The sequence below is a fragment of the Mus musculus genome, chromosome 8, assembly GCF_000001635.26.
Source record: "Mus musculus strain C57BL/6J chromosome 8, GRCm38.p6 C57BL/6J".
Classification (NCBI taxonomy): domain Eukaryota; kingdom Metazoa; phylum Chordata; class Mammalia; order Rodentia; family Muridae; genus Mus; species Mus musculus.
The window spans coordinates 25805740-25821122 of record NC_000074.6 but is presented as its reverse complement, the minus strand read 5'-3'; the positions used below and the strand labels follow the sequence as shown (position 1 = coordinate 25821122).

Here is a 15383-nt window from a genome sequence, read left to right as displayed (position 1 = left end):
CAGCACTCAAGAGGCAGAGGTAGGTGGATCCTGTGAGTTTGAGGCCAATCTGGTCTACAAAGGGAGTTTCAGGATAGCTAGGACACAGAGAAACTCCATCTCAAGAAAACAAAACAAATTATTTTTAATGATGTGTATGTACAGGGGTGTGTACACCTGAGTGTGCCGCCCACAGAGGTCAGAGGGATTAGAGTGACGTCACTGGAGTTGGAGTTACAGGTGGCTGAGCCACCTCACGTGGCTAGGAGCCACACTCGGGTCCTCTGCACGCAGTGCCTGCTGCAAGCTGGAGCCTTCTGTCCAGCCCTGATGCCATCTTCTTTTATTTGTTTTGTTTTGAGTTTTCTGTTAGATTTATTTCTGTGACCTAATAAATTTGGGGTACCCACGAGTCCTGAACATCTCCTCCCATGTTTGCCTTTGTCCGTGTGTTGGATCACTGATGACTTTGAACTAAAGGATGGTGCAGAAGTTGACCTTATTTTTTTCTTAGAAATAACAGATTATTCCAACATGATATTAATTTCTTGTGTCCTCCACTGGATTTCTTTGTTGTATTTAGTGAAAAATCAAAGAATCATCAATGACTCTTCCAGTGATTCCAAAAATGTCACAGAATAAGAAGTTTTAGTGGGCTGGAGGGATGGCTCAGTGGCTAAGAGCACTTACTGCTCCTCCAGGGGACCCAGGTTCAATTCCCAGCAGCCACATGGCAGCTCACAACTGTCTAACTCCAGGATGTGACAACTTCACACATACAATACAGCAAAACACCAAACACCAGTGCACATTAAAAGAGAAAAAGGTTTAGGCTCTGTGAAACTTTTTGAAGAATTTACTTTCTCTTACAGGCACTTTGTGGTTAAAAAAAAAGTGTGCATGCATAATTGTCTTAATAAGGGCCTTTTAAAGACATGTTTAGCTGGGCAGTGGTGACGCACGCCTTTAATCCCAGCACTTGGGAGGCAGAAGCAGGTGGATTTCTGAGATTGAGGCCAGCCTGGTCTACACACCATGGCAGCCAGGGCTACACAGAGAAAACCCTGTCTCAAAAAACAAACAAACAGACATGTTTAACAAACATGGCCAGCTAGTCTCTTTTAAGAAGCACTTAGCAGCCAGGGATAGTAGCTCTTGCCTTTAATTCCACTTGACAGACAGAGGCAGGCAGATGTCTTTTAAGATTGTGGCCAGCCTGGTCTACAAGGTGAGTTCGTGGCCAGCCAGAGCTACATAGTGAGACCCTGAATGAGGGGAGGGGCAGTGACAGCTTCAGAACTGAAAACTGAAAAACTCTGGGAGAGACTTGAAGGCCAGGGCACTGTCTACATGAATGTTTATTTTCTCCATGACAAATTCTTTAATGTGTCTTTAATGTTCTTTTTTTCCTTCTGCACTTCCAAGGCTTTGATAAAGTTCAAGAGTTATTTGTATTTTGAAGAAAAAGACTTTGTGGACAAAGCAGAGAAGAGCCTAAAACAGACCCCCCATAGTGAGGTGAGTCACAGTCATAAACATGTCAGAGCAGTAAGGCTTTGAAGATTGAGACTCCTTGAGGATAAAAGTGAGGCAGCTGAGGCTCAAGGAGACAGGCTTGCCCGGCCAGCTGCCTGCAGCTAAGACGTGAGTCACTTTTGCCTGTACTCTGCTGCAGGACTGTAAAGAAAGGGCTACAAAGTCCTGATAAGGAGCTGTGTAGGAGACTGAAGAAGGCAGAGAGAGAGAGAGAGAGAGACCGAGACCGGAACTAGGAGATTGTGCTGTGTCACTTGGAGATACCTGGGGCTGCATGGCTCACTCACTGTTCTAGAACTCTCCTCGCTGTCCCTTCCCAGGAGTCAGTCCTGCAGCCCAAGGTCACAGTGCAATCAGAGAAGGGCCTCTGGTACACTCAGTCAAGCTCAGGGTCAAAGGTCAGAAAGGAAAGGGGAGTGAGGAGAAGTAAGAGGTGAAGAGCCGCAAGGGTCAGTAGAGGGGTGACACAAAGACAGTTCTGAGTGATTGGGGGGATTAAAATCCAGATAAAAGTTGAAACAGGCATAAAAAAGGTCATGCCAGAAAGAGGACTTTGGTCCTTCTTACAAATACAGAATGGTAAAAGCTGGCTATGTGGCACAGGCCATATGTAACCACAGTGCTTAGGAGGTGTGAGCAGAGTGAGCTGGAGGCCAACCTAGCCTGTGAGACTCTGTCCCAGTCCTTCCTCCAAGTAAAGAATAATGAATAATGGAACTTAACAACTGTTCACTATATGCAGCATAGAAATTCAAAAACAGCCCAAAGTCAAATGAAATAATACATGCTTACATTAATTTTCTTAGACATGCCTAAAGTGGCAAATATAAGATGTACGTTATTCTTAGAATAAGTACATTAACATTATTGTCATTCTGGTAGCAGTATTAAGTGGTCTGCAATTGAGTTTGTTTTTTTTAATCTTTGTGAAATTCTAAAATAAAACCTCAATCTTCATTTCAGATAATATTTTATAAAAATGGTGTCAATCAGGGTGTGGCTTACAGAGATATTTTTGAAGGAGTTTACTTCCCAGCCATCTCACTGTACAAGAGCTGCACGGTACGTACTCTCTATTTGGAAGTGTGTGGGTGGGTTGTGATGAAAGCCTTTGATATGAGAGGAAAGTGATTTCTAGGAAGAAATGAGAGCATGCTCTGGGAGGCCAATGTCTCAGCATGTGCATGAGTGAGATGGGGTGTGAGGGAGATCAGGGGTCGGCATGCTCTGTGCTTTGCGGGTCTTGTTGTTTGACGGGAAAGACACAGAGCATATTCATGGATCAGTGCGGGCATATGTTGGTAACTTGCAATTGGTGATTATTGCTTATACTTTAAAAAAAATACATACACACACAGAGATGAGGGAGTGGAGGAGGGGGGTAGAGGGAGAGAGGAGAGAGGGTTACCTGGCGTGATGGTGCATGCCTTTGATCGTAGCATTTGGGAGGCAGAGGCTGGCTGATCTCTGAGTTTAAGGTCAGCTTGGTCTAAATAGTGAATTCTAGGACATCGAGAACTGTCTCAAAAATAAACAAATAAATAAACAAATAGATATCCTACCCTTACTACTTGCTTAAAAGGGAAAGATTAGCTCATGGAGATTTCTATGTATTCGCTCATTACCTTCTATTGAACAAAAGGAAGATGAGGTTCCAAGCAGAAATCAGTGAAAAGTGTGTCTGTGCCTGATGCTTGATAGACACCAGGATGTTTGCCTCCTTTGTCCCGGTTAGACCCTGAGATGCTGTCACAGAGATGCTGTTCTTCTTTTGAAACAGTGTCTGCTATGTAGTCAGGTGACCTCAATCTCAGGATCCTCCTGCCTCAGCCTCTCCAGGGCATACGCTACAATTCCTACTTTTCCTTTTAATATCCCCTGCCAAGTCAACTTTGTTCTTTTTCAATTTTTTTTCTGTGTCTGCTTGTATTGAACTTGTCCCAGGTTTCCATTAACTTTGGACCATCCTTCAAATACCCTCCAAAGGATCTCACGTACCACCCTGTGAGTACTGTAAGGACGCCTGCATTCATCCTTCATCTTTCTGTTTCTTGCTCAGGCTTCTGTAATCACCCATTCTGTTTTTATTGCTCCTGCAGATGAGTGACATGGGCTGGGGCGCTGTGGTAGAACACACACTGGCTGATGTTTTGTATCACGTGGAGACAGAAGTGGACGGAAGACGTAGTCCACCCTGGGAACCCTAACCAGTCCTTGCTTCTGGTGACACTGTAAAATAATCCTGGGGGTTTTGTTTTTGTTTTTATAAAGTGTCAAATGTTTTCCAAGAGATGCTGCAGTACACTTTGATCAAGGTAAAAGGGTGGGTGGGACTGCAGCAGTGCCTGCTCTTCAGCATCCCTGCCCCACACAACTACTTACTCTGAGTGCCATAAATCAGCCGCTCCCTGTAAGGCTGCTGCTGTGCCCAGACCTGCCAGGGAGGACCTGTTACTTTCCTGTGTCTGTGTGTTCCAAAGAGCGAGTAATCATGCTCAGACAGCTTGCTTGAGGATGTTGGATCCCCTGGTTTCTGGGGAGGCAAGCTTGTTTGAGTGGCTGAAATCAATGGCATTCCATTCCAGAGCAGTCTAAAGGCAGTCTTTTTGGTGTGGAGTTTGGGGATCATCTGGGAAGCTAGTGGGTTCTATAAACTATAATTGTGAAAGGAATATGCCTACAGGGTTTAAAAGATAGATCTTTCCTCCAATAAAACTTGTTTTCAAGCTTGTATGGTACTTGGCTTCACTGGAAGTGAAGTTCCTGTTGACCCTGTTAGCAGTGTGAGCAGTGTGACGGGGACAACACTGGCAGGGTGGGACAGGCGCTTTTATTGCTGTCCTCCCCGGGTCACCAGGCGCTTTCACTGCCCTGTGTACAGTGGACTCTCAGGGAGAGCAAGACTGTAGCAGGCCTCCAGTCCGTGTCTTGGAACTTGGTGCTGATATGTGCGGCTTGTCCTCTTGCCTGCCTTTCTAGTAGCCAGCCAGGGGTTAGGATCAAAGAATGATGAGGAGCCTGCCTTACGAGGATGCCTTAATGACCTCCGATTTTAAATACATAAGTCTGTGGCAAATGCAAAATCCTACACTGACCTAAAGACTTCCCTTTTTTGTGTAGCCTTTTTTGTTTGTTTGCTTTGTTTTGTTTTAACTTAAGTACTAGTGATATAAAGTGACTAACCAGGAGCTAGGTAGGATGCAGAATTATATTCTAAGTATTTTGTTTTGCTATTTAAGAAATTTCCCAAGCCGGGCGTGGTGGCGCACGCCTTTAATCCCAGCACTTGGGAGGCAGAGGCAGATTTCTGAGTTTGAGGCCAGCCTGGTCTACAAAGTGAGTTCCAGGACAGCCAGGGCTACACAGAGAAACCCTGTCTCGAAAAAACCAAAAAACAACAACAACAAAAAAAAGAAATTTCCCGGGCTGGCGAGATGGCTCAGTGGTTAAGAGCACCAACTGCTCTTCTGAAGGTCCCGAGTTCAAATCCCAACAACCACATGATGGCTCACAACCATCCATAACGAGATCTGATGCCCTCTTCTGGAGTATCTGAGGACAGCTACAGTGTACTTACATATAATAAATAAATCTTTAAAAGAAAGAAAGAAATTTCCCAATGTTTGAATGACTATTAACACAATTTAATATACTTGTCTGCTGCTGAATCCCCCAAACTTCTTTCATACATTGAATATCTTTTTTTGCTTTTTTGAGGCAAGGTCTGTCCATATAGCCTGACTGGCTTCAAACTGACAGAAATCTGTCTTGCTATGCCTTCTTTGGGGTGTCTGCATTATTTAAAGCTGGGGTCACAGCCTACCAGCTGCTAGATAACCACTAATGCAAGGACTAGTCCAAGAAAGAACAAGCCAGCTTGTAGAATGAGCTCATCGGTGTTCGAAGGACTCTGAAGAAAGTGAAGTGATGGTCTTGGAAGAAGTATGAGTGGGTGTTGGCACATAACCATGCCCAGGTCTCCTGTCTACCTACGTGTTTGTGTACCTGGCTTTCCTGCATTAGAAGTTATCAAGGTGCTTGACAGTACTTAGCAGTGTCTGAAAAAAATGCCCAGATGCCTGCAGGCCCCACCATTAATCCCAGCACTTGAGAGGCAGAGGCAGAAGGGTTGATATAAGTTCCAGGCCATCTTGGGCTACAGAATGAGTGAGAAGATCCTGTCTCAAAAGAACAATTGAAGTGAAACAAGAAAAAAAAAATGTGTGTACAGTTGTAAACTTGAATGTGTTAATAAGGTTCGTTTGAAAGATTAAAAAAGAACTACTACCCATCTATAGGTATCAGAATGCCAGTGACAACTGCTTTTATTAAAATATAAGATTAAACAAATGGGTCAAACATCCCAGACGGCAGAGATAGAGTGACGGTGTGTATAGGAGCAAACACTAATCCAATCAAAGCCACAGTGTTTGCTGAAGGCGCTTCTCCACTGGCAGCCTGTTGTCTCGAGGCCGGCACACATGGGTCTTTCAGCACCCAAGTGGCTGCTCTCTTAACTGATTCCCGGGATGGTTCTATCAGAAACACTCTACAGCTGCCCTCGCTCACCTTAAAGCACCGAGGTGAGCAATAAATATCAGTGAAGGCTTAAGACTTCAATAAATAAGTACATGTTCCACATTGTTCTATTCATAAATAAGCTCAGTTCTTTGCAAATGATGGGGGTTACCCACACGATAAGGGACAGAAAAGTGGGCCAGCAAAATGGCACTGCGGATGAAAGTGCTTGCTGCCTACCCTAACAATCCAGGACCCAAGACCCGGGTGGGGGTCGAAGGCACACTCCTGAAGTTGTCCTCTGACCTCCACGTGTCTGCTGGGGCCCATGCACACTCACACAGACATTACTTTTTTTTTTTTTCATGCTTAGAATGAAAAGCTTTCGGTTGTTAGAATTGTTCATCCTTAACACATTCGGAAAGGAATTCCAATATATACCAGTATTTATGTGTGTAAGGTACTTAGTGTAGATAAGCAGCCATAAGGACCTCTGTTTTTCATCTCTCTCCTTCCATCTCTGTGGCTTCTGCCATCATCAGACTTGGTGGCAAGCACTTACACCCTGAGTCATTTTGCTGGTCACACTTATATTTTTGTCATTTTTATTTTTTTATGTTTTTGAGCAGCATTTCTCTATTTAACAGCCCTGACTTTCCTGGAACTTACTCTGTAAACCAGGCTGACTTCAAACTCAAGAGATCCACCTGCCTCTACTGGGATTAAAGTCGTGTGCCACCGTCACCTGGCTCCCAATTTATACCCTTAAAGTGTAATATCTCCAAATCCTGGAACAGGAATGTTATAGCTCTACTGACTTCTAGCTATTTGTCTTCCTAGAAGGTAACATAACATTTTAACCTTTTCAAATAAGGAAGCTGCTAGCTCTGAGCCAGGCTGGCATCTAATCTGTCTATAAACAATAGAACAGTCACTTTATCTTAACATTATTGGTCAGTATTATTTGATCAGTATAGGTAAATGAAAATCCCGTCATAATCTTCCTGCCAGGATGCTGTTAATCTTAACTACCAACTCCCAAGATTTTGTTCCTGCTTTTGTGAGACGGTCTCACTGGGGTCCAAGCTGGCCTGGAACTTGGAGCGATTCACTGGTGTCACCATTTGCAGTGTTGAGATTAAAGCTGTTGAGCCACCGTGCCCGACAAGGGTTTTGTTGTTAATGTTAATGGGTGTTCAGCCTACATATCTGTATGTCTATGTACCACTTGCATACCTGGTCCCCATGGCGGCCACAAGAGGGCATCAGGTTCCCTGGGACTAGAATTAGAGTTGGGAGCTGCTGTGTGGATGCTGGAGATTGACCCTGGATTCCTTGGAAGAGCAGCTTGTGCTCCCAACAGGTCAGCCATCTTTTCAATCCCTGGGTTTTGTGGTTTTGAGACAGTCTCATTATGTAGCTCTGGCTATCCTTCTGTGTAGACCAGGTTAGCCTCAGTATTAGAAAAAATCCACCTGCCTCTGCCACTTGAGTGTTGGGATTAAAGGCACGTGCCTTTAATTATGAGATTGCCTTTTTAGGAAAGAATCTAAACAGTCAAATGACATAAATCTCCGGACGTTTTGTCCCCTTTTGTGAGCTAGGAGATTTAAGCGCAGAGTTCTGCTGAAGCTGTGATTCCTCAGGCTGGGACCTGACATGTACAGGCTGAAGTGTGCATGTATGTTCTTTATTGTCATGGGATTAGTAGGGAAGTCGGCACAATGATGGTTTCATTTCTCCTCAGAGAAAAGTTGGAATACTCTGGAAAGGCCCTTTGTAGGTAGTTTCATTCAAGTTCTGGCCTTTTACAGAGGAGAACTTTTACAGAGTTTCCTAGGCAAGACCTTGCTTTGTGTGCACACTGCCTTCAGGTAGTGACATTTGGAGCTGGTAAGACAACAGTTCCCGATCCTTAGCATCCCCTGTTCGTAGCTGCTGGTGTCTTTTAGGTCAGCATATACAAGCCTAGATGAAAGGTTTCATAGCTACTTATCCCTTAGCCTTCACAGCTATGCAGTGGGAGACACTAGAGAACTTTTATTCTAAGCCTCATTTCTATTTTGCTGATCCTGATTTTACCAGTCAGTCCTAGTGTCTCCTGACTACCACCCCTCCCGATGCTGTTAGCTGAAGATGGACAGACTTGCAGGCTTCCTGTGAGAGCTTCCAATGATTTGCAGGTCAATGTGGTGGACAGTCCTTAACACTGGGCCTCAGAGGCAGGGCTGGCTTCCAGGCGCTTGCGCAGGTGGTTGGCGAACTCTATCTGGGTCTGCGATAGGACCTGGTTGATGATTGTCTTCGGCAGCCACCCCTGGGGTAGACACAAGAGCACTGGGATCCTGAGCACAGTTCTGTACCCCACATAGGCAGGGGCACCTCAAGCTTGGTCTTGCTGGATAAGGGGGCCTTAGCTGCCTTATGGTTAAAGATAGGATGTGTGACCCCGAGCGAGACATCTGTGTCACCTGAAAGGTGAGAATCCCCATGTACTGGGCCTAGGATCACCTTTGTAAATGGTCATGATTATATATAAAACTGATTTTAAAAAAACTATCTTGGAATCTCAAATGTGATCTTCCTATTTCTTCCCTAAAGTACTGAAGTTTATGACACTGCACCTAGCTTTTTTTTTTTTTTTTTTTTTTTTTTTTTTGGTTTTTCGAGACAGGGTTTCTCTGCATAGCCCTGGCTGTCCTGGAGCTCACTCTGTAGACCAGGCTGGCCTCGAACTCAGAAATCCGCCTGCCTCTGCCTCCCGAGTGCTGGGATTAAAGGCGTGCGCCACCACACCCAGCTTGCACCTAGCTTTTTAGATGTGGAAGCTTTTTTGCAAGCTTCCACACTGGCAGAATACGAAGCCATGCTTCTGTCCGTTGCCTATCCAACAGCCTGTGACTCTATCAGAAGGCAAGAGGAAGGCTGACAAGGCAGCTTAGTGGGTCAGAGTACATGCCTGGCCATCTGATAAGTTCCTGGGGCCCACGTAGAGGAGGAAGAGCCCCAGATCAACAGTGTCCTCAGACTTCCACCTTGCTGTCACACATGAGCACCTACATTCACACATACACATGGTGCATACACAACAACAATGTGCTTTGAAAGTCAAGAAAACCTGCAAGAGGCTTCTCTATCTATGCTGGGGACAAGAGCATACTGTTGTCACTACTTCCCACTCAGGCCATCCCCCCCAGGCCTCTCACCTTCAGGTCAATACTGAGCAGCCAAGTGAGTTTAGTCTTGGAGGGACTTCCAGCCAGTGGATGAAGCACCATGCAGGTGGGGCCGTGTTCAGCTCTGGCAAGGCAGGAAGACAGGTGAGAATTCCTAGACTGGTTAGTTACTTAGAGTCCCTTGATTTTTAACTTTCATCAGGAGGTACTTTACCAAGAATACTAAACAGTTGGCATGGGTACTAGCTCATCAGAACCTGCTGGTTGTGGCTGGAGGCTTCTCGCTGGGCCACCACTGTTAGAACCCAAAGAGGCCTGCTCCTAGCTTTGGAAAATTATTAGGATTCTTAGAAAAGTTCCTGGGAGGGTAGAATAAACCACCTAGCTGCGGAAGTGGGGCTACTCTGGCCATTGCTTTTTTTTTTTTAAAGCTGAGTGTGGGGCTAAGAATTGGTTGCTTGGAAGTGGGGATCAAGATTATGACACTGCAGTTTGGAGACTGCCGCCAAGTTTTACCTGATGACACCACTCTGCTCCGGCATCTCCCCAAAATGTGTGGCCATGCCTGCCAGCACACAGGTGGAACCTCTGCGCTTGGTACAGCGCACGCTCACGAAGTCTCGAGGCCCCACCAGGTTGCCTGCTGCCGCCGCAGCCAGCTCATGAGTGATGACCGTGTCTTTTCCAATCCTCTGCAGGACCTAGCACAAGGGAGTTGGAGCCTGGACTCAGCCACTGATAGGCTAAGCACCTGCTGTTCAGGACTGCATTCGCTTGGTTCCCTGCCGCCCACACTTGGGCTTTCCTCACCTTGATCTCCTTGACATTTGGGTTCCACTCTCCCATGGCCTCCATGCGGTCCACAAGTTCTTCATAGAGTCTGTCCATGGGCTGGTCTACCACCACCTCCAAGCGAAACACCTTGCCCACATCTGGCACCATCTTACTTAGCACTTCGTCCCCGTTCTCCTGTTAGGGACAAAAGAGAGCCATGGGGTTACGGTTAGAGAACATTATTCCTAGCCTAGGTTTCAGACAATACTCAGAACAGAGACAGTAGGCCTACGATGAGCAATAGGTACCTGGATCTCTACCTGGTGAAGACCCAGTGGGTAGACACTGCGGCCAAAAGCCTTGTATGTCCACTCAAAGCTGGAAGAGGTACCACGCCTATTGTTTTAGTGATGAATGTTGGTAGTATGGGTAGGTCCAACTGAAATGACCTGAAGGACGGACTGGTCTACAGCAGCTAACTAGATAAAGAGAAGGCTGGGCTTTTTGATTAGTTGACTCACTTTGGAAGAACCTGGGGCCTGAAGGTTTCAGTGATCTGCCCAAGACGCTCAGCACAGATACACTGCTAAGCCTGGATCCCGGATCAGTGGATCAGTGGATCAGATCCTATTAGTGTCTTATCTCCGTTACTGTAGGAGCTGGAGCAACGAGATGTTTCATCTGAACTTGGGGTAATGGACAGTGTGTAAACTGTTGTTGAAGATAAGGCCACCAGAGTAGATCTAATAATAGAGCTACTGGTTTTAACGTAGGTTTTGCTTCTGTGTGTCAGGATGAGATCAGATTTTTTACTGGATGAGTTTACAGCATTCAGAGAGTAGTTAAAAAACAGGAATAATGTTTCTCAGTTAGTCTTCAGGAGGAAAGGTTATCTGAGAACACATTCATTGGTTTGCTTGTTTTGAGGAAGGGTATTACTATGCGGGCCTGGCTAGCCTGGAACTTGCTACATAAACCAGGCTAGCCGTATACTCCCAGACGTCCACATGCCTCAGTCTCCTGAGTGCTGAGATGAAAAAGGTATGCACCCTCACCCCACCTGATGATATATTCTTAGGAGAGTTCTCAGACCAAAACTTTTTGACTGTTTATCAATTGTGAATGCAGTGGGAATCCCGGCAGGCTTTGAGCATGGTAGTGGGACCATCAGTAACTGCAGGCTTCTCACAGCTGCCTTTACTTACCTGCTGGCTTTCCTTCTTCCAGCCTTCCTGGTTGTTGAGTATGCCCAAGGCCTTCTGCATAGCCACCTCTCCCTGCTGGATGTAGGACAGCTCCTGGTCACTATAGAGTGTTGCTTCCAGTTGAGAACCTGCATACATAGCCAAGGAAAAAGAAAACGTGGGTACAATGGTCCTAGCCAATCCACAGCTCTCATCCCTCTGCCCTCTGAATGTGTTCAGCCTTCAGAAGAGACACGATCATAGCCATAGGGCTCTGCTTGCAGGTCAAGGTAGACACAGGAGTTAGGTAACTACAGGTAGGGGACAGGCCTCATGCACCCTAAGACCCATCACTGGCAGAAGCTCAGAAAGCCCCAATATTTATTTACCAAGCAGAGAGCTCCGACGTCGAACTTGACCCATCCACCCGGGACTGGAATCCCCCAGTGCTCTCCAGTTGAGCTCTTGGCCAATGGCCAGCACAGCTTGGTGCCTTAATCCTGCAGGGAGGGAAAGAAACATTTGTCAAGTAGCTAGGCAATCTCTGGGAGAGGGACAGTTCTGTCCACTCATCACAGATGAGCAAACCGGCCCAGGGACACAGATCCCAGCAGGGACTCAAACTCCAGCCACATCTCTAACTCTCAAGTTCAGTGTTAAACTTTCTCTCGAACTTCCAGGGCCCAGATCTCTTTTCCATCATGGAAAATAGGGGTGGGCTGGTCAGACCTGGCCCTACCTGGCCACAGAAGTTTCCCTGGGCCGCTTGGGTAGCCCCTGGATATTGAGTAGGATGTACTCCGTCTCCTGAGGGTTGCCCTACCAAGGGACAACCAGCTACCCAGGGACAAGAGTCACCCCCACCATCCTTTGCCTTGTACTTCTGCTGCTCAACTCTCCTGTCTTCTGCTCTTCTTCCCAGACAGTGTCTCGGACTTGCCAGGCACTGCTTAGAGTAAGGACTAGCTTCTGTATTTCTCTACCACTATGGCAAAGACTTGCCTGGGACCCTTGGTACAGACTTAATCCACTCGTGAAGGGAGGCAACATCAGTACTAGCTCCAGAACAACTAGGGCCTTAGAGTAGAAACTAGAAATTACAGAATTTGGATGAGAGGTGGCACCTTAGTAGCCAGGCCAATTTTTTAGGTGAAAACCTGAGGTCCAGAGAAGAAGGGCTTTACCCAGGCTCCCCCAGTTAAGAGGCATAGCTGGGATCGAAGCTGAGGTGGCCTATTCCCCTGCCCAAGAGCTTTCCCACAAAACTATGTTGCCTACAGGCTTTTGGCAAGCTCTCATCCCTCCTCCCCAACCCAGACTCACCTTTCATATTCCGCATATGTCTATAGGAGCTTCCAGCACACAGCTTGAACGTAGCGAGGAACATGCTGAGTGCTGAGGTGCTCAAGGGTTGTTCTTCCTGAGCCTTTCAAGGTCCTGAGTCCTGCAGCTGTGGCGCAGATCAAGTGCGCTGCCTTAAATGCTTCCCGTGGAAGGCTGTGCATCATCACTTGAGATAAAAAAGTCATCAGTCATTGTGCAGAGGGTCAAGGATGGAATGATTGCCTCATCCTGCAGTGCTGGCCAAGGTGGGAGGGAGCAGACTGTGTAAAGGGAGGACCAGACTCTGCAGGTAGGGGAAAGCAGGGGTCACGGAGATGGGGCAGAGGATATGTATATATAGCTTCTCTAAAGTTGTAAATGTAGACTTCAAGCCCTGTCCTCCGCTTAAATGCCCAGTAACTGAGGTGCATCAAAAAGTATATAGAAGCTCTGGCCAAGAGAGGGAGCCAGGGTAAAAGAGTCAAAGAGTGAGTTCTTGCAACAAGACCAGAGGTAGGCATGGTGGCACATACTCTCCCTGGCAGAGGCAAGTAGATCTCTGGTGAGTTCAAGCCCAGCCTGGTCTATATAGTAAGGTTTAGGACAACAAGGGCTACACAGAATGACCCTGTCTCAAAAGAACAAACAAACAGACAAACAAACAAACAAAACCTGCAAGACCGTCCATCAGGTCTGGAGGGTATCAATGGCTGGCTCAAAGACAAACAGGATGCCAGTGTCAGGGCTAGGGCAATATAGGACAATAGCTCAAGTCCTCTAGCTGGCCTTGGTTCCTTCTATGTGGGGCCTCCTGAGCACCCCATGTGTTCAGTTTTCATTTATTTGCTCACCCATTGATACCAACTCCACTCTAACTTCTCATTCTGGGAACTCTCTGGAAATGAGATGACCCACCCAGTAAGCTCTCAAGGCAGAGAGTAACTTAGGCCTGGGTTCCACCCTGCAAGCTCACCCTTTCCTCATGCAGCTAAGGCTGGCCTGCCCTGCTACAGGTCCTGACCTGTGCACAAAGGTGAGAAACACAAATCATTTGGACATTGACTGTTGTCAGTCCCTGCAGGTATGTGATCCCTGTGGTACTGGGCAGATCCAGGGAACCTTAGAATTAATTGCCTCAGTTGCTCCCAGACACACCAGGCAGGGAAAAGCTCTACCACCCAGCCCTGCCCTGCCAAGATCTCTTCTTTCCAAGTACCTTTGAGGCTACTTTTAAACCAAATTCATATGTCATGAATGTCATCAGTAAAGTCTCATTAGATTTGCTCTGCACCAGACCCTGCCGCCAGCAGGATACTTTTGAACCTTGTCATTACTGTCCCAAGGCAGGACAAGACTCCTTCAAGGCAACTGGATAAATGGTTATATATGGATACAGCCTACATTTCTGTCCTGTTGAGTTTGTATGAGAGGCCTTGTGGGAGCTACTGTCATGAGGCATCTAAGGCTCCAAGGTCTAATCCCAAAGGCCTACTCTTGTGCCAGGGCTCACTTTGTCCATTACAGGTTTCTAGTAGCTTGTCCCCCTAGTGCACACCCTCCCAATCAGTGTCCACTGGAGAGGCGTAACCTAGTTCTTGCCTCTTTTGTGGGATTAAGACAAACGTGTTGGGCTGGAGAGATGACTCAGCAGTTAAGTCCACTGACTGCTCTTTCAGAGGTCCTGAGTGCAATTCCCAGCAACCAGATGGTAGCTTACATCCATCTGTAATGGGATCTGATGCCCTCTTCTGCTGTGTCTGAAGTACGGTGTACTCATAAAATAAATAATTCTTTAAAAAAAAAGTCTAACCTGGTCTGTCCTTGAACTTGCTAGGTATCTCAGACAAGCCATGAAATTCTGATTTTCCTGCCTATAGACATGGTCTGCCATATCTTTTTCTTTGGGATTAATTCCCACAGGTACTGACTACTTCCCTCTCAAACTTGTTGGCTCCAGCACTCAGTTCCTATGAGGACAGTGTTCTTGTTCCTCTGTTGGGGCCTTACTTAGGGAAGCAGCAAGGGACACGGGCACACACCTTTGGTTCAGGAAACTCCCTCACTGGTGTTCCTTCCAGCTCCCAGGCTCCCAGAGAAGACAGAAGCCTGCTCCTCCCTAGGCTGAGGGTGCACTGGCAGGCTGGCAGGCTGCCTAGCTGCATCCTCCCCACTGCTTGGTACACGTGCTTCCCCAGACACACGTGGGCTCTCCTTCAGGGAAAGTGGTAGGGAGTTGGGAGGGGGTTGTGTGGGACAGGCCATACAGATAATATTCAAGGCCTTGCTGTTGCCATTCTGTGGAGAATTATGGCATTCGAGGAAGGAGGGGGTAGTGTGGGCAGACTGGAACGCTGAGACATCCAGCTGCTGCTGATGTCAGACGCTGCCATTGACTCAGGAAGTGGGTGTGGGATGACCTCCCCGAGGGCCAAGACTTTCCTCCTCCTCTTATCCTCTCCAGGCTCAATGACTACTTAACTCTTGCTGTTCCTCTGAGCAGAAAGGTCAAGAAAGGTCTGGGAATACCCTTGGATTCTGGGTATCCAAATCTGGCTTTACCTTTTGATAAGAGCAGAGCCTACACGGAAGGAGACTGGATGGACAGAGCAGACAAGGAGAGGGAACAAGGCTTTGCGACAGAAAAGGGCATTCCATCATTAAGTACTCAACCACCCTACACTGTCCACCATGTCACATAGACTCAAAGGTGAGCGACTCTGCCAGTACAGAGGTAAGGGAGAAAGGAGCGCTACAGAGATACATTCCTGCCTCTGCTTCTGTAAATGCTGAGATTAAAGGTATGAGCCACGCCTTGCTCAGCAATCCTAATGCGAGCGAGCGAGCGAGCGAGCGAGCGAGAGAGAGAGAGAGAGAGAGAGAGAGAGAGAGAGAG

The 15383-nt window shown here is 46.9% G+C and overlaps 2 protein-coding genes across 7 annotated transcripts in view, besides 27 other annotated features; one reads left to right on the top strand and one right to left on the bottom strand.

The window, feature by feature from the left end:
- Ash2l (ASH2 like histone lysine methyltransferase complex subunit) overlaps positions 1 to 5123 on the top strand; it is a 31695-nt gene extending 26572 nt beyond the window's left edge. For 4 of the 6 annotated variants that reach the window (NM_001080793.2, NM_011791.3, NM_001359012.1 and 1 more), the window contains 4 exons: positions 1405 to 1497; positions 2479 to 2577; positions 3460 to 3519; positions 3615 to 5123. In NM_001080793.2, coding sequence (NP_001074262.1) covers positions 1405 to 1497; positions 2479 to 2577; positions 3460 to 3519; positions 3615 to 3722 — 360 coding nt within the window. In that variant the 3' untranslated portion in view covers positions 3723 to 5123. The remainder of the gene's footprint in view (positions 1 to 1404; positions 1498 to 2478; positions 2578 to 3459; positions 3520 to 3614) is intronic. The other 2 variants (XR_001778438.1, XM_011242136.1) reach the window with 1 other exon arrangement.
- Positions 5124 to 5140: 17 nt separating this feature from the next.
- Star (steroidogenic acute regulatory protein) lies at positions 5141 to 12649 on the bottom strand. Its single transcript, NM_011485.5, has 7 exons — positions 12491 to 12649; positions 11557 to 11667; positions 11189 to 11316; positions 10020 to 10178; positions 9726 to 9910; positions 9240 to 9333; positions 5141 to 8350 (listed from the first exon to the last, which is right to left on the bottom strand). The coding sequence occupies exons 1-7, from the start codon at positions 12552 to 12554 to the stop codon at positions 8237 to 8239; spliced, it is 855 nt and encodes a 284-aa protein (NP_035615.2). The 5' UTR covers positions 12555 to 12649; the 3' UTR covers positions 5141 to 8236.
- Positions 12587 to 14143: a promoter, noted in NCBI's record as "-1533 to +34 promoter fragment". NCBI's record gives its function as "retinoic acid responsive promoter" and the evidence as "EXISTENCE:reporter gene assay evidence [ECO:0000049][PMID:10221765]".
- Positions 12587 to 14694: a biological region, named in NCBI's record as "Star 5' regulatory region". NCBI's record gives its function as "regulatory_interactions: Star".
- Positions 12604 to 12876: a promoter, noted in NCBI's record as "-254 fragment based on coordinates in PMID:9013761 Figure 1". NCBI's record gives its function as "cyclic AMP responsive promoter" and the evidence as "EXISTENCE:reporter gene assay evidence [ECO:0000049][PMID:9013761]".
- Positions 12616 to 12718: a promoter, noted in NCBI's record as "-96 to +14 promoter fragment". NCBI's record gives the evidence for it as "EXISTENCE:reporter gene assay evidence [ECO:0000049][PMID:10364248]".
- Positions 12616 to 13616: a promoter, noted in NCBI's record as "-1002 promoter fragment". NCBI's record gives the evidence for it as "EXISTENCE:reporter gene assay evidence [ECO:0000049][PMID:10364248]".
- Positions 12637 to 12670: a protein binding site, noted in NCBI's record as "DAX1 site; -48 to -16". NCBI's record gives its function as "negative regulation of promoter activity" and the evidence as "EXISTENCE:protein binding evidence [ECO:0000024][PMID:18787026]".
- Positions 12644 to 12648: a TATA box. NCBI's record gives the evidence for it as "COORDINATES:motif similarity evidence [ECO:0000028][PMID:10364248]".
- Positions 12656 to 12669: a protein binding site, noted in NCBI's record as "SF-1/2 site; -48 to -35". NCBI's record gives the evidence for it as "EXISTENCE:protein binding evidence [ECO:0000024][PMID:12790807]".
- Positions 12669 to 12691: a protein binding site, noted in NCBI's record as "GATA site". NCBI's record gives its function as "positive regulation of promoter activity" and the evidence as "EXISTENCE:protein binding evidence [ECO:0000024][PMID:10364248, PMID:18845640]".
- Positions 12675 to 12709: an enhancer, noted in NCBI's record as "-87 to -54". NCBI's record gives its function as "mediates response to FSH" and the evidence as "EXISTENCE:reporter gene assay evidence [ECO:0000049][PMID:16682116]".
- Positions 12680 to 12699: a protein binding site, noted in NCBI's record as "CRE3". NCBI's record gives the evidence for it as "EXISTENCE:protein binding evidence [ECO:0000024][PMID:17909266]".
- Positions 12687 to 12709: a protein binding site, noted in NCBI's record as "CAN region". NCBI's record gives its function as "positive regulation of promoter activity" and the evidence as "EXISTENCE:protein binding evidence [ECO:0000024][PMID:10364248, PMID:10746638]".
- Positions 12688 to 12708: a protein binding site, noted in NCBI's record as "-87 to -67". NCBI's record gives the evidence for it as "EXISTENCE:protein binding evidence [ECO:0000024][PMID:15550512, PMID:18845640]".
- Positions 12693 to 12704: a protein binding site, noted in NCBI's record as "CRE2/AP-1 site". NCBI's record gives the evidence for it as "EXISTENCE:protein binding evidence [ECO:0000024][PMID:14673133, PMID:17909266, PMID:18755854, PMID:18845640]".
- Positions 12693 to 12708: a protein binding site, noted in NCBI's record as "CRE2/AP-1 site". NCBI's record gives the evidence for it as "EXISTENCE:protein binding evidence [ECO:0000024][PMID:17909266, PMID:18845640]".
- Positions 12694 to 12716: a protein binding site, noted in NCBI's record as "C/EBP C2 site". NCBI's record gives its function as "important for Nr5a1/Sf1 stimulation of promoter activity" and the evidence as "EXISTENCE:protein binding evidence [ECO:0000024][PMID:11773448]".
- Positions 12701 to 12719: a protein binding site, noted in NCBI's record as "CRE1". NCBI's record gives the evidence for it as "EXISTENCE:protein binding evidence [ECO:0000024][PMID:17909266]".
- Positions 12703 to 12731: a protein binding site, noted in NCBI's record as "DR1 (direct repeat 1)-like element". NCBI's record gives its function as "positive regulation of promoter activity" and the evidence as "EXISTENCE:protein binding evidence [ECO:0000024][PMID:24899578]".
- Positions 12709 to 12728: a protein binding site, noted in NCBI's record as "NBRE/SF-1". NCBI's record gives its function as "positive regulation of promoter activity" and the evidence as "EXISTENCE:protein binding evidence [ECO:0000024][PMID:18599618]".
- Positions 12713 to 12727: a protein binding site, noted in NCBI's record as "SF-1/3 site; -106 to -92". NCBI's record gives its function as "positive regulation of promoter activity; mediates response to retinoic acid, synergizes with Nr4a1/Nur77 and Nr2f2/Coup-TfII" and the evidence as "EXISTENCE:protein binding evidence [ECO:0000024][PMID:10746638]".
- Positions 12722 to 12745: a protein binding site, noted in NCBI's record as "C/EBP C1 site". NCBI's record gives its function as "important for Nr5a1/Sf1 stimulation of promoter activity" and the evidence as "EXISTENCE:protein binding evidence [ECO:0000024][PMID:10319323]".
- Positions 12748 to 12769: a protein binding site, noted in NCBI's record as "Sp1 site; -148 to -127". NCBI's record gives the evidence for it as "EXISTENCE:protein binding evidence [ECO:0000024][PMID:10364248]".
- Positions 12749 to 12763: a protein binding site, noted in NCBI's record as "SF-1/1 site; -142 to -128". NCBI's record gives its function as "positive regulation of promoter activity; mediates induction by thyroid hormone" and the evidence as "EXISTENCE:protein binding evidence [ECO:0000024][PMID:9013761, PMID:12790807]".
- Positions 12774 to 12803: a protein binding site, noted in NCBI's record as "CAGA and Sp site; -180 to -150 repressor region". NCBI's record gives its function as "functions in a corepressor complex with histone deacetylases and Sin3a" and the evidence as "EXISTENCE:protein binding evidence [ECO:0000024][PMID:16109738]".
- Positions 12805 to 12820: a protein binding site, noted in NCBI's record as "LXR/RXR element; -200 to -185". NCBI's record gives its function as "mediates induction of transcription by retinoic acid" and the evidence as "EXISTENCE:protein binding evidence [ECO:0000024][PMID:24265455]".
- Positions 12832 to 12861: a protein binding site, noted in NCBI's record as "MEF2 site". NCBI's record gives the evidence for it as "EXISTENCE:protein binding evidence [ECO:0000024][PMID:25860031]".
- Positions 14671 to 14694: a transcriptional cis regulatory region, noted in NCBI's record as "E-boxes E1 and E2". NCBI's record gives its function as "mediates response to Clock circadian regulator" and the evidence as "EXISTENCE:deletion mutation evidence [ECO:0005510][PMID:25421094]".

Bases quoted from the DNA above. Each gene is read 5' to 3' on its own strand.
- Star (NM_011485.5), bottom strand. From the start codon at position 12,554: ATGTTCCTCGCTACGTTCAAGCTGTGTGCTGGAAGCTCCTATAGACAT. The intron at 11,317-11,556 runs GTAAATAAATAT...CTATGTATGCAG, and splicing joins ACGTCGGAGCTCTCTGCTTG to GTTCTCAACTGGAAGCAACA. The intron at 8,351-9,239 runs GTGAGAGGCCTG...TGTCTACCCCAG, and splicing joins TGCTCAGTATTGACCTGAAG to GGGTGGCTGCCGAAGACAAT.